This window comes from Acanthochromis polyacanthus, chromosome 9, assembly GCF_021347895.1.
Source record: "Acanthochromis polyacanthus isolate Apoly-LR-REF ecotype Palm Island chromosome 9, KAUST_Apoly_ChrSc, whole genome shotgun sequence".
Classification (NCBI taxonomy): domain Eukaryota; kingdom Metazoa; phylum Chordata; class Actinopteri; family Pomacentridae; genus Acanthochromis; species Acanthochromis polyacanthus.
In genome coordinates this window covers 30,113,959-30,140,556 of record NC_067121.1, presented here as the reverse complement: position 1 = coordinate 30,140,556, position 26,598 = coordinate 30,113,959, and the positions used below count along the sequence as shown (strand labels likewise).

The window sequence follows — 26,598 nt, the reverse complement described above, 5'->3', positions numbered from 1 at the left end:
AATATTCCACTTGTTAGAATAAACAGTACAAGAATTAGCAATTTATTTACCTGTGTGTACAAAAGTTTGAAAAATTTATTACAGAGATGATACAAGCCTCACAGACGTTTAGATTTGTTTTTATAGACAATGTTTAACAGTTTTAGATGAGTGCTGCTGAGACAACCTGAAATATGAAACACTAGAAGTGCATGGCTCAAAGAAAAAGATGCATCTACATGCTTTGTTTTGAACAAGTAAATCAGCTGTTGAAGGCTCTTTTTGTTTGCTGGGCCCTGAGACGATGAGGATCTGTGGCTGCTCATCTCACTTTATGGATCATCTTTCACTTGAACGAGCTCCTCTATCCGCACCAACACGCTCTCGATCATGTCAAACGTGTGCAGGGCCGAATGCAGAGCCTGTAAGGACCCATTCAAATTCAGTCAGGTCATCACAGCGCTCTTCATGAGGGCTCTACACACACACAGTCAAGTGTCAGTCAATTGACTGCCATATGAACACAAAACTGACCTGGATCTGCGACTCTGACGTCATGTTCGGCAGCTTCTCATCACCGACGGACACAGAAAGCACCGATTCCTCTTCTGTGGAAAACGTAGAATAGCTTTACTGTCATCATACATGACGAAAATACAAGCAGCTGCCACTGAATGGTAGCCTAGCCGCGCTAGACAACCCACGGCAACGAATTTAATTCTCTGCCAGGGTGGATCTAGTTACCCTCCATAAGGCTCGAGGCTGGATTCTCCTAAAACTGGCTGGACCAATCGCCATGAAGTGTAGAGTCAGAAGGTGGGCGTAACTAAGTGACGACAGAGGCGCGACGATTCTGACAGAAATAACCGGAAACAACTAGCCTAGCCGCGCTAGACAACCCACGGCAACGAATTTAATTCTCTGCCAGGGTCGACAACAAAAACGACAACAGTTGTTGAGCTCCATTAGCACCGACTCTGAATAATCTTTGTGTTAACATGTCTGTAATATACTTGAGCTTCACCCATTGACTGTATAAATAAGGCTTCACCGAACTACCGTATCCTCTGACTTCCGGCGCTCTAGGAGCCTATTCGTTGCGTTGATTGGTTGTATACCTACCCAATTGCTGCAGAGTGATTTGATAGACAACCTTTTAGCCCGCCTCCCTCCCTGTCGAGCATGCCGAGACCCTTGTGCCTTCAGAACATGGGTCTAGCGCGGCTAGGCTAACTGAATGGTGCATTGAAACAAGCTAAATTAACAACAATACATCATAAAATCAAATGTACATATAAAGCAACACTACATTAAGAACTCCAACATATGCAAAACAGGCAAGATGTATATAGTACAGTGAGGAGGAAATTAGGTCAAATAAAATAGATATGAGCAGGAGATTGCACGTAAGTGGCATTAATAAAAGTGACACTGTGTGTTATTGTTTTGAGTTCATAGTTTACATCGGAGGTGTTAGAAAACAAGCTGTAACTCCAGCATTAGGACAAGCTTCACCTGAACATTTTTAACCCTCCTGTTGTTCTCATTTACAGGCACCAAAAAATATTGTTTCCTTGTCTGAAAAAAATCCAATTTTTTTGAAAATTTGCAAAACCTTCAGGAAGAAAATTTCAATAATTCCTGAAAAGTTTTATTTTTAAAAATCCCTCAAATTTGGCAAGAAAATTCATTTTTTTTTAAAAATGTGTAAAAATCTTCCAAAAAATATCTAAAGTGATTACATATATATCAGTATAACTTCTAAAATTTTCATAAGAATATTCACAAAAAATCAACCAAAATCCAGCGAAATTTGCTGGATTTTGGTTCATTTTTTTTTGCGAATGTTCTGAAGAAACATTTCTAACATTTCTTTTTTCAACCAAAAAATGTTCAAACATTTCCCGAAAATGTGGACATCAGAAGTTTCACTGTGAAAAAAAAAATATATATATATATATATATATATATATATATATATATATATTTTCCCCACATTTTCAAACTTTAAAACGGGTCAATTTTGACCTGCAGGACAACACGAGGCTTAAGAGTGTATCTTGTGTAAGCTGATCATGTTAGCAAAAGAAGACCTTAAAAATTAAATTAGCTTCATGATCTCAGCATTCGTGGGGTGCATATATATATTTTTTTCCGTTGACCTAAATGTATTGCGATTGGTCTGACCTTTGGCTTTCTTCTTCTTGGCCTCCATGGTGGTGTGCAGCTCCCTCTCATAGTGAGCTCTGGACATGTTTATCCCGACACGCAGGGGCTTCATGAAGGCATCCTCTATTTTATAAAGCTCTGTCCAGATCCCCGTCTGCAACATCAACACCAGCAGGAAAATGAGCGTAGCTGCATGCTACATGCTATACATACTCTCTGGAAATCAGAGACTTGTATTCCAGTGGAGTCACGTTATGTCAGGATTTTTTATACTGCATGTTTAAAACAACAGATAGAAGGTAAACAGTACAAATTTACACCAACTAGACATCTTATTATAGATATAAATAGATATAGATAACATCAATTCCCGTGTTTTTTAGCAGCATTGACAGAACTGCATTCACCCCAAGGTCTTCTAACAACACTATGTTCACTAAGTGTTCGGCTTAACTCTCCTGCTGTCAGACTGAAGGCTACACCTACCTGGTTCTCCGTTACTTTGTCTCTTATAACCAGGTAACGCAGCAGGTTCAGAGACTCCATGATTCTGTAAAAAGTCAAGTCAGCACTATTTAAATCGCCCATTTAAAACAACAAATGTTGACCCAATATGCTTTATAACAGAGATGTGACTGAAGTTACCTACCGAGTTTAAATATTAGCATTAAAGCACTACGCTATCCAAGTTAATCCTGGCTCGATTTAACTTGAGTGCTGACTGGAGGTTATTAAATGGGCTGAAAGACTTTGTCATGGTGCTCCTTCACTCACTAAATGCTCTCTGCTCACCAGAATGGAACTGTATCAAAGAGTAAGAGGCTCCACCTGGTGATACAACCAGGAACTACAGCTAACCTATAACAGTTGAAGTGTGTGGCATCTAGGAAATTGTATCTCGGGGGGGGGGGCAAAAAAGGATGTGACAGCACTGATAAATTCATTTTTTACAGTTTTTAAGTGTAGCAGTAGGGTCATTCCATCTCATATCACCAAATTTTAGGAACAATTTCTGCTCGACCATCTTCGATTTATCTCAAATTTCCAGAGCATAAAATGTGGCTATTTATACTGATATTTGCATTAAAAAACATCATCACTTAATGTACTTGACAGATCCAGGAGAAACTTCACAGCTGCCATTTTAAATAGTATTCATACTTTAAAAGTTTCAACCGGGTCTGAGATGTTCAAGCAGAAGGCCTCTGACGATTTGAAATGGAAGTAACCAGTCAGGAGAAAAAGGCTCAGAACGGTTTTCACATTTTCCTTTAATGGTATTTTAGTGTTGCTTTCTGCCACAAACACTAACAGTAGGTGTGTGCTGACCTGTCCAGATACTGCAGTAGGTCGGTCTCTGGGCCGTCAGGAAGACTAAGAACCTTCCTGAGCAGAGGCAGCAGGTGAACACCCTCAAACCAGGTGTTACTGTTACCTGGCTGGAGACGGATAGAAAGACAAAGATGGATGTTTTTCTATGATGCTGTTTAGCTTGGACTTTTTGCACTAAAACCAAATAGCTACAGAGCTACTCGGTCATTATAAATGTCACATCACCTGCAGAGCGATGTCTATCTGATTCTTGATGTTTTTGATGATGTAACCTTCCACTCCTGAGTGACGACTTGTCTTCAGCATGTACCTGAAACAAGACGAGCAGTCGTTACAGTGAGAGGTGGAACAGAGGGAAGCATTTCTGACGACACTGTGGGAACAACGGCTGAGCTTACTGGAAAAATCTGTACTTGGCTTCAGTATTAAACTTATCAATGCTCAACTGGAACACCTTCAGGCCTCTGGTTCTCTGTGGAGGAAAAAGGAAAGTAAACACACTGATTCTAAATTCATATGTTTTCTTCTAGAGAATAAAAGATGCAAATGACGCAGGTAAATTAATTAAACCTACAATAAATACACTGTAAGAAATGTTTGTACATTTTACAGTAAAAATCTGTAAACTCTAGAACAGTTTGATGTAGTTTATATAACACTGAATCACTAAAAATAGATTAATCAGGAGAAAAATGTGTTTTTTAGATTTTTTTTCTCTTGAAAAAATACATTTCCCGACTCATGTTCAGTTTTTAATGGAAAAATGCCTTCATATGTATAACAATACTGTTATTTTTTCATTCAATTCTCAAAAAGAACACAGTTTCTCCCAGTTAAATGCACATATTGTTGTGCTGATAATGGAAACATGCTGCAATATTTATAACAAGTAACATGGCAATTTCTGCTTTTATTTTATGAAAAACATAGTTTGTTATCGGTCAAACTGATGTACTTTTGTGTTAAAAGCAGACATATGCTTTAACATTTATGACAGCCTTAACCCTAATTTTGCTTAAAAAATAGCCATATTTAATGTTAAATACACTACCTGTTGTGCTGGTAATAGGAAAATGCTGTAATATTTATAATAAATTACACAATTTTATTTTACATAGTATTTTCATGTAAATGTTTAAAGGGTAAAACTTTTTTACAGTAAAATATGGAATGAAGCACATTTTTTACCCATAAAATCAACATTATCAATACATTTGTTTACCGTAAACCTAGAAAATGTTAACTGTGATTTTGTGGTAACATTCTGGCAACCACAGCTGCCAGAATATTACCATAAAAACTTTTTTTTTTTTTTTTACAGTGTACTAAAGTTGATCATCCGTGACCTTGCAATTGGTACACATTGTAGAAACCTTATGTCACATTTTGCACAAAACTATTCAACTATCTACAAACATGAGGACTCACCAAATCATGCCTTGGACACATCGTCATGACCTTTACCAAGTTCTGAAAGCAGACACTGAAATCAGTAACGTTGTGTGATGCACACACTGCAGCAGTAAAAACAGCATCACAGCAGCTTTGTATAATAATAACTGAGTTCACCTGAGGCACTGTGAGGAAGGTTTTGATCTCCAGCAGATCTGCAGGCAAACTGCTGTCCTCCACTCGCACTAGACTTTTCTCATACAACTCCTGTGTGATTACAAACACTCAGGATCAGAGACGTCCTACAAGTGCACTGAACACAAGATGATTCTGGTATCTCGATGGACATCTTGATCATTTTCTGTCCTACCACCTTAAAGACTCTTTCCTGCAGCAATTTTTTTTCCACTTTTCATCTGCTCAGCTATTTTAATGAGTCTTTACAGCTTCATAGACCTGCTACTGTGGTTTTAAGTTCGGTCTCGCTAATACAATTTCAAATTTGTAGATCTGTTTCATAAAATATCCCAATGGGGAGGCAGTGGGTATTTAACTTGTTTTGTTTTGGGCCAAGATTTAAACCAAGATCTTGAACTCTTACACATGAACCAGCCACATTAAAACCACCTACTTAACACTGCGTAGGTTCCTCTTGCTCAGCAACAGATGCTTAAATCAGATTGGAATGTGAGTAACTAGAGGCCAGATCAGAAGTTTGGGTCTTTGTCATGTTCCTCCAACTATTCCTGAGTATTTTCTGGCAGTGGCTGAGGTGTACTGTCTTTCTGGAGCAACCTGCTGCTGTTGCAATTTGAGCTTGGTTTGCAAAAATGTTTGCTCAGGTGGTAATGGAAATGAATGGAAAAAGATGATCAATGTTGTGGTTTTAATGATGTAGCTGACTGTTGCATGCCACCCGTTATTTTTGTGACTATAGTGTGTCATCTCAGGAATCTTTGGAAAGCACATTAAAAAATCTCCAGAATGTCGCAACAGTGGAAAAAAAACTTATCACTAAATCGGTGTTTCAGCTTGACTCACCAGTCCTTTCTGAATCCTGCAGTCCTCGGTTCTAACAAAAAAAACACATTTTAAACTGATTAGAAGTGTGAAATAATACCCAAAATATAACAAGTAAGGTTAAAAGATGAATTACTAAATAAATGCAGTCTTTGTTTTGGAAAAGCCAGCTGATGTCAGAGCTGCAAATAACATACAGGCACAGAGCAGGTAGAATAATATTGTGTGATGCATTTACCTGGACAGGAGGAGAAGGATGTGCTCCATGGTACACCGAAGACTGAACACAGGACTGTGGGAGGAGCACATATACAGAGTTAGGAATGACAACGTAGTATTTTAATAGTAAAAAATGCAGAATTTCCAACCAAAGGTGAGACAAAGCCATCATCTCCTCTAACTGACCTGAAAACACTGGGGAATGTATCAGCAGCCAGGTGATGGACAAACACCAGGTGAGCCAAGCTGGCCAGAGACTCTTTAGGATAACGCACCTCCTCCTCCAGGAAGCCTGGAACCCGTTTCCTCCTCAGCAGAGGCTGGTAGACGAGGCTGGGGAGAGACTCTCCGATAGCACGGAGGGTTTCCTGTTCAAAACACAGAAACAGAATTACATGATAGCTAACAGTGTCAATGAGCCATGGAGGTGAGAATGTTGTACTGGTAAAACATTTGTGAAGAATAGAACGTTTTCCAACCTTTCCATCTGACGTAGCCCTGCTGGCCTGTCAAATGGACTTAGGAACCCTGATATCAACGCCAAGACCACTACATCAACTGTTTATCCACTTTTAACAATTTCCATTGGTTATCCATTATCTTTTTAGCTGTTTATTCCATCTTAAATGGTAATTTTAATTGTCATTTCATACTAGTAGCCAACAATTTCAATTTCTAGCCATATTTTCAGTTAATCGTGAAACTGGTTGTTCCCAGTTTTAGCTAGCTACTGTAATCGTTTAACCAAGTTGTTTCGCTAACAGTTTTACTTATTTGTCTACCACCTGCTTTGGCTAACGATTTCAAATGTTAGCCATGTTTTTGGTAAACAATTTTCAACTGTTTACATATTTTCAACTTCATACTTTTAGTAAAGAATTTCAACAGTTTTAGATTCTTTTAGCAAAAGGTTTCAACTGCAACAGTTTCCAGTTGTTTATTCAAACTCTCACCAATAATTTTCAACTGTTATCCATACTATAAGCTAACAATTTCAACTGTTAGCCATGCTTTCAGTTGGCTATTTCCACCATTTATTCACTTTTTCACTTTTACTTATCTATTTTAATCATTTATGCATTACTTTAGGTTGTATTGTTTATCCATTACTTTTAGTTAACTGTCTGGTACAAACCTGTTCAGGTACACACAGTAAGTTCATTAGTTAAACAGTAATTTTGTTATTTTTTTCAGATGCGTCTTTCATGTACTCTGTACTCTGGCTACTACAAAAGTACTTTCTGGACTGTTTGTACCCATAGTAGGAAACTGAAATAGAGTGTGATTGTTGGACTGTACATTAATTCTTGTGTAACTAATTGTCAGCGTTCATGAAAACTTTGACAACCAGTCAAGGACACATTATACAAATCAAACTAAATTTACAAGACAACCGTAGACAACAATAAATGATTTTTCACTACCAAAATGTCTGTGGCGAACATCCTGAGCGGGGACACAGGCAGCGTGTCGGGATCCCTGAGTTGTACCTCCAACAGAGGATGACTCAGAGTCTTCATACAGCTGCAGAACACAAAAATACACACAATAGAGCCTTATAGTCAAGATCTGAACAGCTCCTTAGCACAATGTAACATGAGATTACATTTCTATGCAAGTCTGTTCTTCCACTCACAACTTAAGGAGCTCTGTCCGGAGCTCGTCTTCCATCTCGTTCTGCTTTGTTGTCATTGTGTCTATGTTCTTGCCGTGTGTCTTAGTGGTGAGTAGGTTTTGTCTGGCCTCATTGACAAAGGGTCTGACAAAGTCTATCAGGTCTGCACAGCAGCGACAAAGCGAGAACACGTCGTCCTCCTCTTGCTCCTTGGTGAGAGGGAGAGGCAGTTTGGCCACCTGGTCCAGCACCGAGGACAGGGTCATACCCAAGGATGACGGCTTACGACTCCCGAGGCACAGAAGCACTAAAAGGAAAGACAGGTGAAATACTGGAAATATATATCAGAGTATGCACCTCAAGATCATTAAAGATGTTCTTTACCTTTCTGTAGGGGGCTCAAGAGGAGATGAAGACTCTCAGCTATGGTGTCAGGATCATCCTGTTCCAGTTGTTCCAACAGGCCGATCAGCAGCTCTTTGGGTCTGCAGGTCTAAAAAACAGACATCATTCAAGACATAAAGCAGACTATCTATTATATCCAATCCTGAACCACCGCTGACCTGCATCAGGTGGTTGAAAATGGCCAGGCACTGAGGAAGGTTCTTGTCTTCTTTCTTCAGCAGCACCGGAATCAGTGGAGGCAGCAGATTCCAACCCATACATCTCACCATGTCCTACACCGCAGAAAGATAAAGGCATGTTAGGCAGCACAATGTGTAACACATTAACAAGTAAGTACAAAAAACAGTCAATCAATGTCAGAGCTTTAAGAAATGCACCTGATTCTTTTCATCCAGGACGATACTGAGGACCTGAGCGCTGTTTCCCTCCTCGATGCAGCTCCGCCCTGCAATCGTGAAGACGTCATGATCCTCAGTGGCGTAGCTGTCATTGGACAGGGCTTGCTGTGTGAAAGAAAAGGAAATAAAGAGGTAATAGAGAGAAATTATAGACTTTTCAACACAGTCAGTACAGTAGTATTCATTTGAAACACAGAATTTTATTTTCAGTGAGTATTTTCAGTCAAAACATTTACTGGTTTCAGATTCTCAAATGTTCAGCAAAAGAATAATTTAAAACTAAATTAAGAACTAATCTAAATTTCTGAATATCTTTCTTTCTCTTTGTTTTTATGTAATATATTTAAAAGTCATTTTTGACACAAAAATTCAATATTAATTTTACAATATTATACAAAATAGGCAGAAATTTGAGATTATTTCAAACTCTGAATAGACTCTTCCTGTCAAGTGTATATTTTGTATTATTATGTATGTAAATTACAATATTATTTTTCTAATCCTATATTATACTTTGTATTTTTCAGTTTCTAAATGCATTGCTATTGTTAATGTCATAAGTTGAATTTCTGAAGGGTTCTTTTTAGTTGTATTTAATTGTATTTTCTGCCCACTGTTGCTAAATTGGTTGCTCAAAGGGAATACCTGAGTTTCTTACAATACTATAATATTGTTAGTTCTTCATACTATGAGATTAACAGATACTTAAAGGGACAAATTGAGTTTCTTATAATATTATAATACTGTTGGGCATTCACCTTTTATATTCCCTGAGAATACATATGCTTTCAGTTTGGTATTACATAAAAAACCTGAACTGACTTTACAAGAACAAGAACAGTCATTAAAACATTTATATCCGCGTTATATATACATGTTGATATTTTGCTCCTGAGATATGCTGTTCTCCTGATTGTGATGCTGAGCCACTCAAAAAGCATTTTTTTTAACTTTCCCTGCACATCCTTTGTGACAATTTAAATATTATCAGGAGCAGGGGTCGGCCCATTATTGGTTATTAATTAAATGTTCCAAAAACAAAGTTGAATTAGTATGATTTATGCAAGTAAACTAAACTTAACAAGTTTGCTGATGCTTGCTATTGTGCAGACCTTTGTGTCATTTCAAATTATTATTATTTTTTTATTAGTTGCTTCCCTGTCATTGGTAAGAATTGATTAAAAAATAAAGTGGAGTGTTGGGATGGGGAATTTTTTTTCAGGGCATGACAGAAAAATGTGACAACCACTGACCTATACTAATGCTTATGACCATTATAACAATATATTTTGATTATATTAAAGGACCAATGTACGGGGATCTGTTAGCACAAAAGGAATATTGTGTTATATTATGATTTCATCGGTGTTTAATCACCTGTAACTATGAGTCACTGTGTTTCTGTTAACTTCATTATCTACAAAGAGAGCAGCTCCTCTTCACTATGTTTCTACACTAGCACAGAACAGAACACACAAATTAAACACTGGTTGTCAATAAACTATGACGTTTTTATGCTGAAGGACAGCTACTGTAATCTCACTACTGGATGACACTAAATCCTCCACATTGGTCCTTTAAAAACGAACATTCTTCTGCATGTTTATAATCAACTTAAGGTTAATTTGATTTCTAGTTTATGCTATTCCTAATATTGACATTAGGATTTTCATTTTTATTGCAAATATATTCCAAATTATTGCAAACAAACAACTAATGTGTTAAAAATTTCTCTGTCACTTAAGATAGGAATATTCAGTTGGAGCAGGCTGGAGGATGTATGTTAAAGTGTAGCTTCGAAATAGATATTCCTCACTGTATTAAAAACATCCAGGCCACTTATAGTGATTGTTTTTCCATGTGTCTGGGTGTGTGTATCAGTGTCTGGAGGAGCACTTACACATCTCTGGACCACATCACTGAGCTGCTCCAGAGCCATCCCTGCTGCCTTCAGTGGGGGTTGGTCTTCACAGGGCAGTCCTCCAAAACACAGGGGACACTTCAAGTCAGAATAATGTGCTCTGGCGATCAAATCTCTGCTGTTTTAATTGTGTTTAAATTTGGGGTCAAATAAGCCTGTTAGTGCAGTTAAAACTGGGTTAAACACAGCAGCGCAGGATGGATGCTAGTCCTGATCATTCTGAATTAGCTTAACCGCTAAACTTGAATAAAAGCAGTGATATGTTGACTATCAAAAGTCAGTCATTAACACTGGGGGCTGCTGCAGGTGTATAAAAGTGACAAACTGGGCTAGCAGACTCCTACCTGAGCTTCATGTCCCAAACAGCCCGGTGAAAAGTAGCACGGCACGCTCTCTGGGCTCAGCGCGAAATAAAGGATTGACCGTCCCGGCTGCCGTAGATTGAACTACGTCAGCGGTCAAAGGTGACCGGTGGCAAACAGAAACAGTATGGCGGCTGAGGAGAGGAGGAGTACCGGAGGCTCCGTTAAAACCACCACAAAAGGTGAGTTCCCCCTCAAGTTTAAGTCTGTCGTTTTAATAACACGCTTTTACAAACGTGTTAAGAGCCTCAAAAGAGTTAAATCTTATTTTATTATAAAACAAAGCTGGTTTTAGCGGTAGTTGCGCACTGACTAGGAAGACTGCGGTCAAGCCAGGCGCCTCTCGTTTCTCCGTAGTCAAGCCCATAGATATATACAAACACTTAGCTACTTTACATCACTGATTAGTACTGGTACGACTCAAGTATAAAGTTAAAAAAAGCTCTTTCATACCTTCTCGCTTCTTCTTCAGCTGTTAGTGCTTTGATGCGTTTCCCACCTGAAACACAAACAACAACAAAATGATAGTGCTACTAAAGATGGTCAACATACGGCAATTTATATTTGATTTCTGGTCTTTATTGATTTTTAATAGTTTTTAAACTGTAAATATTAGCCTTTTTTGCTCAGTAGCTCTCAGGTCATGTGACGTATTGACCCCAAACTAATGCAGAATGATAGTGCTACTAAGGATGGTCAACATACGCCAATTTATATTTGATTTTAGGACATTATTGATTTTTAACAGTTTTTTTTACAGTAAATATTAGCATTTTAGCTCAATAGCTCTCAGGTCATGTGACGTATTGACCCCAAACTAATTCAGAATGATAGTGCTACTAAGGATGGTCAACATACGGCAATTTATATTTGATTCCTGGTCTTTATTGATTTTTAGCAGTTTTTTACAGTAAGTATTAGCATTTTAGCTCAATAGCTCACAGGTCATGTGACGTATTGACCCCAAACCAGTGCAAAATGATAGTGCTACTAAGGATGGTCAACATACATCAATTTATATTTGATTTCTGGTCTTTATTGATTTTTAACAGTTTTTTTTTTTACAGTAAATATTAGCTTTTTTGCTCAATAGCTCTCAGGTCATGTAACTTATTGACCCCAAACTAATGCAGAATGATAGTGCTACTAAGGATGGTCAACATACGCCAATTTATATTTGATTTTAGGTCATTATTGATTTTTAACTGTTTTTTTTTACAGTAAATATGAGCTTTCTTGCTCAATAGCTCTCAGGTCATGTGACGTATTGACCCCAAACTAATGCAGAATCACAATCCTACCTTACCTGGTCAGCATACGCCAAAGAAGAAGAAATAGTTTGGCTTAAAAGATTTTAAAGCAAAAAATTAAACATTTTTTAATGTAAATATCAGCATGTCTTCTCGTTTCGGTCCAGATCATGTGACTTTTCGACTGAGGTTTATTTTATTATCACACTAATAGATCACTGGGATGACACACATCACTTTTTATTTGAATTCACAATTTTAAAGACAGACAGACAGACAGATAGATAAACAAGTTTTCAGCTTCTTATACTTCAAGCTATTTATTTAGTGTAAATATTAGCCGTACAATTCGATAGTTAACAGTTAAGCTGAGTCAGTTACTTAAAACATCGCTGTATAATACATCTGCGAATGCAGCGCTTTTTTTTTAAACCGGAAATAGTTGATGCGCGGTCGTGCATTTACCGTAAGCTGATGTTAAGAGCGCACTGAAAATGTAGGAGCGGCTGGCTTGACTACGGAGAAACGAGAGGCGGCTGGCTTGACCGCAGTCTAGGAAGCTAACAGCAGGGCATTTTCTCCACTCCACAGAGATTTTTAAACATTTAAGGGGCTTTCTGTTTGCATTTTAACTTTGTTGTTGTTTGTGTTTCAGGTGGGAAACGCATCAAAGCACTAACAGCTGAAGAAGAAGCGAGAAGGTATGAAAGAGCTTTTTTTTTAACTTTATATTTGAGTCGTACCAGTACTAATCAGTGATGTAAAGTAGCTAAGTTCTGTGGTTAAATACAGTGTTTTACTCGAGTGGTTCCATTTTCTGCTGCTTTGTTCTTCTACTTCATGGTAGTCAGAAGCAAATCGTTTTTACCACACTACATTTAGTTGTTAACTTTACAGTCATGGAAAAAAAATATTGGACCGCCCTCGTTTTCTTCAATTCCTTGTTCCTTTTAATGCCTGGTACAACTAAAGGTACATTTGTTTGGACAAATGTAATGATAACAACAAAAATAGGTCATAAGAGTTTAAGATCTTATACCTAGCCATTTCCCATAGTTTGGTTTTTTCTTGTTGTAATGAACAGCTGTATTGGAGATCGTCAGTTTCTCACTGGCTGGCTCTCACTCATGCCAATTTCCACCTGTGCCAAGATGGCTTCTTTTGTGGCTTCACATAATTCTTTTGTTTTAGGCATCATGTGAGAGCTGACAACTTCTGAGTTGTGCTACAGCTTGAATGTCAGCAGGAAACGACTCAGATTTGTCGTTTGGTTGTAGAATTAACACCAAGACATCTTCTAATGTGTGTGCTATATTTTGTGGCAGGAGAGAGGAGATTAAGGAGAAATTGAGGGAGAAGTTGGAGTTGGAGAAAAGAGCTCTGCAGGTGGTGGAGCGTCTCCTGGAGGACAGTGTGGCTGAGGACTTCCTGGTTGACTGTGTATGTATCGTCTGAGTTCACTTTAGAAGCAGATCAATAGTAGCTCACAGCTCATCTGTAAGTTGTCAAACTGAAATGAGGCAGCTGCTAGACATGGGCCTAGCTTCAACTGCCTCTCAGGAATTTAAATTATGCCAGAAGATGACATGAAAGGGATTTTTCCCCCCTGCCAGTCTTTTGTTGTTTATATTTCACACCCTGATCCTATCGCTTTTTTTAATCACTGTCTGGATTATGTCACACTGATCCTGCCAATTTCCTTCACAGTCCTTGTCTTCCGTGGCTGAACAATCTTTTTGAGTGTTGTCAGTCTGTTTTTTTTTTGTTTTTTTTTACAACGTGTATAAAAGCTATTTACTGTTGAGGTTTGTGTAGTGAGTCCAGTCTCTCCTGTGTTTGTCTGGCTCTAATTTGTCATTTGAACTTATTATTTATTGCAGATTTTACAAATTTATGTTGGCTACATGATGACCTGAGATGTCAGCCTTTGGGCCAGATTAGGGCAATTAATTTGGTGAAAAATGTATGCAGTTGCAATCAAATAGTCCAAGAGTACATCTTCATATATATTGTTTGTCTTGTTAGGAGTCTGAAGTCTAAGCATATGCTGTTTACAGAGATATATCCTCACACTGAAAAGTTTAACCTGCTAGTAGAATATTTGCTATTTTTGCTTTAACAATAACCTAAAAGCATAAAGGATTAGTAATCATATTGTTGTTGTTTTTGCTTTTTGAAATTCAGTTTGGATATTTTTAGTTATAGTGACTTATTTGGTGCGGTGGGCAGCATGTTATCAGTCTATTGTCTTCACAGGCCAAGTTCATCACTCCAGCTAATTACAAAGATACTATAGAGGAAAGATCGATTGCGAAACTATGTGGATATCCCATATGTCCAAATAAACTGGGCAAGGTAAGACACCTTAATATCAAGTAGTAAACATCCATGTGCTGCATGTTTTATACGTTTACTCTGTTTTCTCAAGTGCCATTGCTACTTTTTATTGTTTAGATCCCAACTCAACAGTACAAAATATCTGCTAAGACCAATAAGGTGTATGACATCACAGAGCGCAAGGTGAGTGCTTCTACATGACTAATGCTTCTTACAATGACCAAAAAACATTGAAAGAAATAGTCATGCAAGGTTCTTTTCTCTGTGTTTAGTGTTTTTGCAGTAACTTCTGCTACAAAGCGTCCAAAGAGTTTGAGCTACAAATATCAAAGACGCCGCTTTGGATCAGACAGCATGAGAGGTGTGTGTTCTTCCTCTCATCTTTCTATCCTGAATCACAGCGATTACCTGATTGTTAACTATAATAATGTTGTATATGTTGTCTTTATTTCCCTTTTTGTCATTGACAGTCCTCCAGAGATTAAACTGTTGAAGAAAGGAGATGGGTGTGTATATGTGTAGCTTTCAAATTTTAGATATGTAGGCTTAAAGATAAACAGACTAATTCAGTGTTACATATGTGTGCGCGCAGTGGGAGCTCTGGTGAGGAGGTGATGCTGTCAGAGAAGCGTCTGAAAGAGGAAGACATTGAGAACCCGCTGAATGCTCAACCAGAGGATCTTCAGAGCTCTCAGCAGCGTCCTCCTGCAGCTGAACACAGTGACAGCAGCGACGGTGAACAGGAGCAGGACTTCGTCTCCAGTGTCGTCTCCCAGCAGCAGAGGCCCAGAGTGCACTGGGGAGACCTGCCTAAACGCAGAGATGAAGAGAAGAATGGTGGACGAGGGAACATGGAGAGGAGGAAGAAACAGACCAGGAACGGATATGAAGAGGAAACTGAATTTCATCCAAGACAGAATATAGAGAAGGAAGGACAAATAAGAGGAGATGAGGAAATGAAACAAATTAGAACTGATGCTGGAAAACCTCAAGAGCTGCACAAAATAGATACTGACCAGGCAGTGATGAAAGAGAAAGACTTCCTTGATGAATCTAGTGTGGAAGAGGCTACAGCTAAACTAAATCTGTGTAGTTTATCTGAGACAGTCACTCACAACACTGTCCTGCCTGTGGATTCAACACCCACACAGACAGAAAAAACATCTTCACTCACCTCGCCTTCAGTTATAGAGTCAGAACCCCAAACAGAAAGCAAAGCTCTCCCTTCTTCAGATGTCATGAATCAGAATACTCTAAAGACAGCTTTACCAAAGCAAACAGATCTAAGCATCACCCAAGTGGGTATGAGCAAGAGAGGGGCAGCAGGACTGCGAGATCTACTGAAGAACTACGCCGGTGAAGCCACACCTGACTCAGTGCATCTGAATCTTCTCGAGGGCCTCAGAAGAACTTTGAAGAAGTGGTGCACTGATGAAACGTTGAAGTTCCTGTATGGCGCTGATCAATCACTGGATCCTTCATCTGTTGATGTACAAGAAGAAACTGAGGAGGCAGAGTTGGATGAAGATGATATTGACGATGAGGTGATTGACGCTGGGGAGCAAAAGAGGCCATCAGCTGCAGTTCCAGACTTTGAGACATTGAAGAAGGAAACCCAGCAGCTGGAGCTCAGGGTCAGTGAGTTTTATAAGGGGACGTGGATTCTGCCGGAGGAGGTGCAGGAGCCGAACGGAGACACGGTGAGTTTAAGAAGGACGGAGACGCAGGTTGTGAATTAAAGGGCATGCTGTAAGAGTCAGCATTAACATGGGGGCATGTTGTTAAAAATATCACATGCAAACCCTAAATGTCTTCATGTACTGAGGTGTGAACACTCATAAATTCTGTTTCTTGTTCGCACTCGGTGACGGTTCAGGACCGAAGAACGAAGGATCCAGTTCTTCCACTGATTGACTCTCAAGCTCAGCACCTCATCCAGAAGCGAATCACAGTGGAGAAGCTCACCAGCTGGTGCGTGTGTTTGAATTATACTGAGATGTACAAAAAGCTTTTTGAGTTTATTCACGTGTTGTTTTTTTAACAGTCGATTATTTCAGCAAACTGACTCCAACCACAGCAGCTTTAAATTCTCTGTGAACTGAACTGAAGCATGGTTTTAATGGCCCCCAACAAATAATTTTTATCATCAATTAACTTGCCAGTCATTTGGTCTTTGAAATGTGATGCTACAATGAAGATACTCATTTTGTGGTTTCCCAGAACCCACGGTGACATTGACACGTCATTTTTATCAAAGTACCCCAAATTAAGCGAAAGCATTTAGACAAATTTAGCATAAATTAAGTCAAAATTCTGTTGCTTGACAAATTGCTGGACGTATCGGCTTTACAACACAATACTGATGTTAAAAATGTAATGATCCCAATGTGCACCTACTGAAATGTGCTGTCTAGTAGCTGTCCTCCTCTACCCACTGAAAGATAGAACTGCAAAACTATGTTGGTTTAATTAGCAGCACATAAACAAACTGATAACTGAATTCCTGTTATCTGTATCCACAGTATAATAAATGTGCAACTAAACCTAATAATTAATGGATGATGAACTTCAAGTCATTATTTTCCGCATAGCACATATTATACACAGCTAAACTCAATGTGCTTTACAAAGCAAACAAAAACAGAAATCCATTAAACAAATAAGATATTAAGCATAAGTATTCCACATCAATCAAGTAACTATTCAGCCACTCATATAACACACACAAATACAAAATGCAATTCCTGCGACATCGATCATTTGTGGATTGGATTACAACAGCCACAAACACACCACCGGATACCAAAACCCTGAGAGAAAACAATAATTTTAAGACTGTTTTTAAACAAATATACAGTCGCTGCAGATCTCAGGTTATCAGACAGTTTGTTAAAGTGACCAGCCGCATATGGACAAAAAAACACCTTTAGCTCATTTAGTCTTAATTCTAGTCACATTCAGAAGACACATATTTGATCATCTGAGGGATCTAACTGGGATGAAGCTTGCGAGGTACTCAGAAATGTATTTGGACTCCTGCCATTTGAGGCTTTGGGCCAGTTGGCACTCTGGTTCTGTATGAGCTCTTGGACAGTCCTGCAAAAATGGCATTACAGTGATCTAATCTTGTGAGGATGAATGCATGCGTCGTTTTTTTCAGCATTAGACTGGAGCTTTTTATGGATTTGTGTTTGACTTCCTCTGGCTCTAATCTGTCATCTGCGCCTGCTGTGTGCAGTCTCAGAAACATTGTGGGTCCGCTGCATCTCACCATGAGTGACGTCTCCACCGACCTGAACAGCCTGGTCAGAACGTTCAGGTCAGTGCAGCACACACACACAAACTCTTCACACACTTCACCGAAAGTCTGCCGGCACAAAGGTCACACACACACACGCACACACCTGTGCTGTCTTCTTTGGTGAAGCAGACGAGGACTAAAATGTGGCTTATTTTTTCATCTTGAGGGAGGAAAAACAGTGAGAGGGTTTACATTAGTGTGTTTAACAGCAGCGAGAGTAGCAGCAGCTGATTTCAGCCTCTGACTATATACAGTTTACTCCCAGTCAAGATGCCGTCTCATTCAATGCTTTTTATTTATTTATAGGTTTTGTTTTCTTCATTGTAGATTAATACTGAAGATTAACACTTTTTTTGTTTACAGCATCATTTCACATGTATTCTTTTATAGTTTTGATCTCTTCAGTGTTAGTATAAGTAAATAAAAAGCACTGAATGAGAAGGTGTGTCCAAACTGTTGACTGGTAGTGTAGATCATGCCTTATAAATTAGGATAGAATTATGTGTGCTTTTTTAAAGGGCTATGTGGGTATTTTTCATATCCATATGATCATTAGGCTTTATTCCTAACTGGTAACAGTAGTAACTAATAAATTATTGCCACATTTGGGGTATTGAAACTTACATTTTAGGAGGATATGCACTTCTCCCACCAATCTGTGACTGAGTGATTTATAAAACCTAATACTCTCCGTGTGCATAACATAACCGGCTTGAGGCAGCTGTAATATTCCACCAGAAACTAGAGTGTAGAGCATCTAATGAGCTGATCGATTTTATCTGAATTCCACAACACTGGGGGAAGATTTGATGAACTCTGGTTCCCCCTACAGGCGGATATGAAACCTGACAAAAACAAGAAATGTCTGCAGACATGTCTAAATGTGATTACAAGAAAATTAGATTAAATTCTCTTTAGGTATTTCCAGGACCTTGATATTCTGCACGCTGTCTTACTGGAAAACTTTCGTCTAACAGAACCATAATGGTCAAAATGAAGGCATTAAATAGCACTTATGCTTCTCCCAGTTTGATGTGAAAATGTGTTTGTGTTGTTGTTGTTTTCCAACAAATTGGTCCAATCTGCTGACATGAACCTAACAGACAGACATATGTAGATACACCCAGTCTGTGCTAATGTGCTGCAGCATACATACAGTCCTACGTGGTTTTTAAAGGTTGTATTTATTTGCACAGGTGTGACCGTTTCAGGCTGGTTAGACACATAGTGGAAATTTAGACCTGTCATACTAGGAAATGGAAAAGAAGTTATGGATAGCAGTAAAGACTCCTTCCAGTCGTAAAAACATTTATGAGGGTCTCAGACAACACAGATTTAGACTTACAGGGTAACAAACCCAAAGGAACAATTCAGTCAGCCTTCAGGGTGGAGCATTGTGTGTCAGTAATGTTCTTCAAAATCGATTTTGGGTTCAAACATGTTACTGAATTTCTCTGATATTTCTATTTTCCAGTGTGTTGAATAGTGTAATGTACCTACCTCATTGCCCCTTTTCACCCTGTATACAATTGTCATCCATATTTGCACTAGTATTCTGTTTTTTTAGTTTTTTTTTAACATGTTTATTAGATTTTTTTGTTTGCGATTACAGCAAATCAAGCTGCAAAATGCTGCTACATGAAACAGAGAAAACTTTTCCTCTCTAGTCTACCTCCTATCCACTCTTCCCCTCACCAAATAAGTATAAAGACAGATAGATAGGGTATGGTATACAGTATCTTCATGCCCACATGTGGACAAATATATATGCACACTTACACTTTAATTATATAGACAAATACTGACAATAGTATAATAGGGTGTTATTATTTATTTTTTTTATTTTATATCACTTTATCTTTAGTTTCTTTTTCCTACTCCATTTCTTATGTCATTGTTGCACTGCCTGCTCTACATGCCTTTTAATTGCCCCCTGGGGACAAATAAACAAACTTTTATGAATCTGAATCTGAAGAGCGGTGTTTGAACAGCCGTAAGTGAGCTGGGGTGCTCGAGCTGTAACGAGTAGTGGAGGATGGATAGAAAGAAGGCAGAGACTTCATAGATCTGCACAGAGGAAGCAACTTTGTAGGGTTATAGCTACGCCTTTTTAAAACAGGAAGGGATTCATTCGAAGAAAAAAAAATCTAAATATGTAACTTTGATACAAAAATGAGTTTTTAGGTGTTTAATCAGTGAGCAATAACAGACTTTAGATGTCATTTTTATTGAGATGTCATTCTAATCCATGATGGTGTGACCAAAACCAAAGCAGCCAAGTAGAACTCAGCCATAGTTTTATTATTTGTGATGTATGCAGGTTGCTTTATTACTGTGGCACATCAGTTTCTCTTCTGTTAAATAGACCAATAAGAAGGATATTTCTTTCTAAAAAAAACAATCATTAAAGCTGGGGCCAGAGTTGAACATTTCCCATCATAGACATGTTGTATATTCCCATTGGCCGGTTGGGATGTTTTCAGCGGGGCTGCTATTAAATCACTGTGACTTTGATTTAGAAGCACATCAGACAGCAGAGCAACACCTCCACAATCCTGCTTCCTGGAATTCTCTTTAGGCTGTTGAGAGGCCCGGCTGACAAGAGGCTCAAACCAGAGAATATACACAGCGCTGTCAGAGAGACATACATCACTGTTGAAGGCTGGTGGTTGGTCTGCTCTGCGCGCATTTTATTTTCCCAGTTTACTTATCACCAGAATGAGGTGTTTTATGACAGCCGACACCTGGTTCTGCACACGAAAATCTTTACATGGCTTGTGTCTTGTAGCTCACTGTTGTTTTTGTTCGCAGGTTCACCAACACAAACATCATCCACAAAACTCCAGAGTGGACCCTCATAGCCGTGGTGCTTCTACATCTGTAAGTTTATAATGTGTGTGTGTGTGTGTGTTTGTGAACCGTTTATGTCAGCATTCAGAGGGTGACAGCTGGACGGCCTGCACCTCAGCCAGGTCACATGTAGAGAAGACAGGAGGAAAAACATGACGAGGAAATCAAGGAGCACTATTTACCAGGAAATGCACCCTGTCAGCCATCGGAAAAATATAAGGATAAGCAACACTTCTATGTTTTTGCAACATAAACAACCAAACTTGCTTGTGAAATATGCAATCGCTGGATAATTTAGCACTTTCAAAATATAATCAATATACCAGGGCTTCTGCATTGCAGTAAAAAGCGTTAATAGTCATTAAGGTGATTTTGCAAAAATTAAGGCCTTAAATGGCATTAAAAATCATTAAAATGGTTCTTAGTGGCATTAAAAATTCTTTCTGCAGTTTTCAAGAAAAATATTTGACAATAATTAATATATTAATATAGACTGCGGTTTGTCAGATATGTGCATCTGCGTAAACATGTTGAAGCATTGCGATAACTGGGTTGTCAGTGGTGGTTCCAGGATTCAGAAATAGTGAAATTTAGGGACAGTTTTCAAATAAAAATCATCTTTTACAAAGAAACAAACAACCTGTGTAATTTGTTGAATTCATTTCGGCATTAAAATGGTTATGGTATAGCATTAAAATGGCATTAAAAAGCATTAAATTTGATTGGCTGATTTCTGCAGAAACCCTGCATTTGCTTATTGGAACTGACAATACATATTTGTTGTGCTTTAATTTCTGTTTCACATTCAAGAACAACGTGCAGCTTTTCCTAACATTAACTTGGAGTCACCGTGTTCATAGTGCACTTGACATGATGCTATATGGTTTGCCATTGTTTGGCCCTTGCCATATGGTGTGTGTGTGTGTGTGTTGCTGGCAGTTCATGGACAGTTCCGTGCTGCTCCCGTCTGAGTACACACAAACGCCTCATGGCCTTATCTCCACCTGATTGCCCCTCTCCAGATCCGTGATGCAGGACAGAAAGCACATGCAAACAGCCCTGCACACACTGAGGTTAAACACACACACACACACACACACACCCACACTCTCTTTCGCTGCAGTTCCTCTGTATACATCCAAGCAAAATGGGCACTTTAAATTGCTCCGGCTGGGAAAACTTTCACCTGATGCCCGGTTGATTCTGATTTATTGCTCCCTCAGTGGTCCCCGGTCAGTTTGCGTTTATATCATAGCTTACATTGTGAGCTCTCTTGAGATTAACCAAACAATACAGTGAGTGTTTTGCAGCTTGAAGAACAGCATGCGATGCAAATCTGTCACCAAGTGACTGCAAACACTTCATTAAAACTGCATTGGATAAATTGATAATGTTACAGAGGAGAGATGTTGTGAACTGGAGTGTTTCAGCTGGAATGTGTCATCAAAGAAGATCTGTGAAAAGTAGTATTAATTTGGACACAAATTCTCAGTAATGTTCAGGGAAATAAAAAAAGAATTAAAGTTCAAATGATAAAACAGTTTTTGACCTTTGCAGGGAAGGAACAGAAACAAGACTGCAGTGTGTGTTTAAGGTGGTTCTAGATGTTGAGAGATGCTTTTTTTTTTTTTTTTAAATCGCTGCTTTAAAGATTTAATTCTATCAAACTGATAAACCACTTAACAACCTGTATGTATTGCAAGTTTTATATTATATATCGTTGGATGACAAGCCACGTCAGTAATGCACTTTTTTGAAACTTGTCGTTCATTTATTCATTCTAGATAATCAGGCCTTTAGCAGATATTCGTCCTCATAGTCACATGTCCCATTGGTACTCTATGATTTCATCAGTTCCCATTTAACTTCCATTCCACTCTGTCCTTCCATTCCTCCATCATGAATAATTTGGTGTGGTGTCTTATCTATCTGCTGCACAGCAGCTGTGGAGCTAGTCTGGCCTCTATTGTTCAAACCAGCTGAATAATGGATGCCCCCCCCTGCAACACTAGACCCTGGGTTGAACCGGAGATTAACGAGCAGCGCACCTCCACACCGGTGCACAGGACAGGTAGAGAGGCAGCAGTGGGGGAGGGAGGGGGGAGGTTAGAGAGGTGAGTCAGAGCAGCTAGAAGTGGACCTGGATGCAAAGACTCTAATGCAGGACTGCTGAATAGAAGAATTAGTCACACAGTTTATATACAGATGGTGAGAATTTATCTCTGTCATCGTAAAGGTGCTGGACTGAGTCGTCATAAGGAATCTATAGATGTGTGTTTGTCTATAAAGCAACTGTCTCAAAAATAGGAGATAACTCTTGTCTGTTTATCTTGAGAATAAAGCACGTGAGCTTACGAGTGTTTTTATCCGTTAATTCCGGCTTACTGGCTGATAGAAACATATTTAATTTTTAAACATCTGATTGTAATATTTTGTAATTCTCTTCACATTTGTATGAATGTGATGGACATTAAGAAGTATTCAAAATGCTCATTGTCAGACAAAGCAGCTCAGAAGAGCCGTGAACTTCAGCTGATCATACTTGCGTCACCACTGGCATCAGCTGCTAAATGCTTTAAAATGAAACATCTTCTCATTATAAACATTGACAGGCAGGTGAAGTTTACAGTTTTCTTTTCCTTGTGAAGTGATATTTGAAAAGTGTTGCATTTTTTCCTGTATCTTTTAGCTGAATTTCACAATGAGAGTACTTATAATAATATGTTAATTTTCCTACAGGATAGACTTGGTGTTTAATCTAATTGGGTAGAAAAATGTGTGCATGTATCAGCAATGGGCCAAAACGTGTTTTAAAATGTGGCTGAATATTGATACCAGCAAAAATCCAGCATCTCTAGAATGAACCTGAAACACAGACTGGTCATTATAACCTTCATCAAACAGGTAGTTCCTGTAGCATTAGTTTTAGCTAAAAATGTACCTGATAATCTGACATGTGACTGTACATCCTGCACACTTAGGCAGAGGTTCACTGTGTGGAATTTTCACAATTTCTTTGTTCAAATATTGTACATTATCACAGGTGCTTGTTTAATGTGTAACTTTTCAAGCAGATTGTACACACGTGGACAAAATTGTTGGTACCCCTCAGTTAAAGAAGGAAAAACCCACAATTCTCACTGAAATCACTTGAAACTCACAAAAGTAACAATAAATAAAAATTTATTGAAAATTAAATATTCAAAAACAGCCATCACTTTTGAATTGTTGATTAACATAATTATTTAAAAAAACAAACTAATGAAATAGGCCTGGACAAAAATGATGGTACCTCTATAAAAGATTGAAAACTATTTGACCAGAGTGACATGATTAACTCAGGTGTGTCATTTAATTGACATCACAGGTGTTTCCAAACTCATAATCAGTCAGTCTGCCTATTTAAAGGGAGACAAGTAGTCACCCTGCTGTTTGGTGAAAAGGTGTGTACCACACTGAACATGGACAACAGAAAGCGAAGGAGAGAATTGTCCCAGGACATCCGAAAAAAAATTATAGACAAACATCTTAAAGGTAAAGGCTATAAGACCATCTCTAAACAGCTTGAAGTTCCTGTGACAACAGTGGCTCATATTATTCAGAAGTTCAAGACCCACGGGACAGTAGCCAACCTCCCTGGACGTGGCCGCAAGAGGAAAATTGATGACAAATTGAAGAGACGGATCGTTGGAATTGTATCCAAAGAGCCCAGAGCAACCTCCAAAGAAATTAAAGGTGAACTCCAAGGCCAAGGTACATCAGTGTCAGATCGCACCATTCGTCGTTGTTTGAGCCAAAGTGGACTTCATGGGAGACGACCAAGGAGGACACCACTGCTGAAAAAAACTCATAAAAAAGCCAGACTGGAATTTGCAAAAATGCATGTTGACAAGCCACAAAGCTTCTGGGAGAATGTCCTTTGGACAGATGAGACCAAACTGGAGCTTTTTGGTAAGGCACATCAGCTCTATGTTCATAGACTCAAAAACCAAGCATACGAAGAAAAGAACACTGTCCCTACGGTGAAACATGGAGGAGGCTCAGTAATGTTTTGGGGCTGCTTTGCTGCATCTGGCACAGGGTGTCTTGAAAGTGTGCAAGGTACGATGAAATCTGAAGACTATCAAAGCATTCTGGAGAGAAATGTGCTGCCTAGTGTCAGAAAGCTTGGTCTCAGTCGCAGGTCATGGGTCTTCCAACAGGACAACGATCCAAAACACACAGCCAAAAACACCCAAGAATGGCTGAGAGAAAAGCGTTGGACTATTCTAAAGTGGCCTTCTATGAGCCCAGATCTGAATCCCATTGAACATATGTGGAAGGAGCTGAAACATGCCATTTGGAGAAGACACCCATCAAACCTGAGACAACAACTGGAGCTGTTTGCTCATGAGGAGTGGGCCAAAATACCTGTTGACAGCTGCAGAACGCTCATTGACAAATACAGAAATCGTTTAATTGCAGTGATTGCCTCAAAAGGTTGTGCAACAAAATATTAAGTTATGGGTACCATCATTTTTGTCCAGCCCTATTTCATTAGTTTGTTTTTTTAAATAATTATGTTAATCAACAATTCAAAAGTGATGGCTGATTTTGATTATTTAATTTTCAATAAATTTTTATTTCTTGTTACTTTTGTGAGTTTCAAGTGATTTCAGTGAGAATTGTGGGTTTTTCCTTCTTTAACTGAGGGGTACCAACAATTTTGTCCACGTGTGTATAGCTTGTAATTTCTCACATCTCAGTGTCAGGTTTTTCCATACATGGTAAAAAAAAAAAAGTTTTTATGGTGCAGTTCCAGCAGCTGTGGTTGCCAGAATGTTACCGTAAAACATTTTCTACATTTACAGTAAAGAAATGTACTGATTGTTGATTTTAGGGTTAAAAATATACTTCATTTCATAATTTACTGTACTAACCTTTAAAAGTTTGAAAACTTACATGAAAATACGATATTATCACAATATTTTATCCATTATCAGCACAACATTTAGTGTTTTTAGCATTAAATATGTGTTTTTAGCAAACATTCCGGTTAAAGCTGTCAAAAAATATTAAAGCACATGTCTGTTATTGACACAGAATTACATCAATTTGACCGGTAACAAGCTTTTTTTTTTTTTTTTGTAACATGTAATAAATGCAGAAATTGCCATGTTACTTGTTACAAATATTGCAGCATATTTCCATTATCAGCACAACAATATGTGCATTTATCTGGGAAAAACTGTATTCTTTTCAAGAATTAAATGCAAAAATAACAGTATTGTTGTACATATTAAGGCATTTTTCCATTAAAACCATGCAGGAGTCGGGAAATTTATTTTGTCAGGAGTGAAAAATCTAAAACACCCTTTTCTCCTCATTGATGTTCAGTGTTATATAAACTGCATCAAACTTTTAGAGTTTACAGACTTTTATCATCATGGTTTGACACTTTTTCAGTGTAAGGTTTAGACATGTTCTACATTTCCAGATACCACGAACCAGATTTCTTTCGTTCTATGAGATTATTTCACAAATCACAAACTTCAGCTCATGTAGTTGTCCTCGTGTCGGCAGTAAGCAGAGGTTTTTGTGTCACAAAACAGGACTTATCTTTGCTGAGTAAACATTTGAACCCCTTCAAATGGAGTTCACGGACAGACGCTTAATCTGTGTGTTGCTCAGATAAATTACTCACGTTCTTCACTAACCCTGGACTAATTTTGCTGTTGAGGATGTGACCTTTTAGTTTTAGGACAGTCTTTTCATTCTGTGTCGTCCTGAAGATGTAACCACGTGTCAGAAATGAATAAATGTGCTGGATTTGTGCTTGATTTGTTTGTGTATTTTTGTATTTCAGGTTGTCAGAAGTGTCTCCGGCGGTGCGAGAAGCCTTAAAGAGGTCGGCCTCAGTGGAGTATTTGAACACGCTGATGGAGGAGCTCGGTCTGCAAGAGCAGGACGTCCTGAACTTAGTCCAGCTGTTTAAACCCCCAAAACATTGACCTGAGACAGATGTGTCCAGTGTTTGGTTTCCACAAATAAACTGGGTTGGAATAAAAA

At 38.5% G+C, this 26,598-nt stretch overlaps 2 protein-coding genes across 2 annotated transcripts; one reads left to right on the top strand and one right to left on the bottom strand.

Moving 5' to 3' along the window:
* Positions 1-21: 21 nt before the first annotated feature.
* glmna (glomulin, FKBP associated protein a) lies at positions 22-10,921 on the bottom strand. Its single transcript, XM_022214316.2, has 19 exons — positions 10,795-10,921; positions 10,430-10,509; positions 8,509-8,634; positions 8,290-8,403; positions 8,111-8,219; positions 7,748-8,033; positions 7,536-7,635; positions 6,298-6,479; positions 6,131-6,184; positions 5,914-5,944; positions 5,050-5,139; positions 4,909-4,950; positions 3,879-3,952; positions 3,706-3,790; positions 3,478-3,587; positions 2,635-2,698; positions 2,167-2,302; positions 514-587; positions 22-401 (listed from the first exon to the last, which is right to left on the bottom strand). The coding sequence occupies exons 2-19, from the start codon at positions 10,466-10,468 to the stop codon at positions 312-314; spliced, it is 1,806 nt and encodes a 601-aa protein (XP_022070008.2). The 5' UTR covers positions 10,469-10,509; positions 10,795-10,921; the 3' UTR covers positions 22-311.
* rpap2 (RNA polymerase II associated protein 2) lies at positions 10,899-26,598 on the top strand. Its single transcript, XM_051952837.1, has 12 exons — positions 10,899-10,994; positions 12,718-12,763; positions 13,388-13,502; positions 14,319-14,417; positions 14,517-14,582; positions 14,672-14,760; positions 14,870-14,905; positions 14,992-16,099; positions 16,276-16,370; positions 17,638-17,718; positions 20,512-20,580; positions 26,396-26,598. Exons 1-12 carry the CDS (start codon positions 10,940-10,942, stop codon positions 26,538-26,540), a joined length of 2,004 nt encoding a protein of 667 aa, XP_051808797.1. The 5' UTR covers positions 10,899-10,939; the 3' UTR covers positions 26,541-26,598.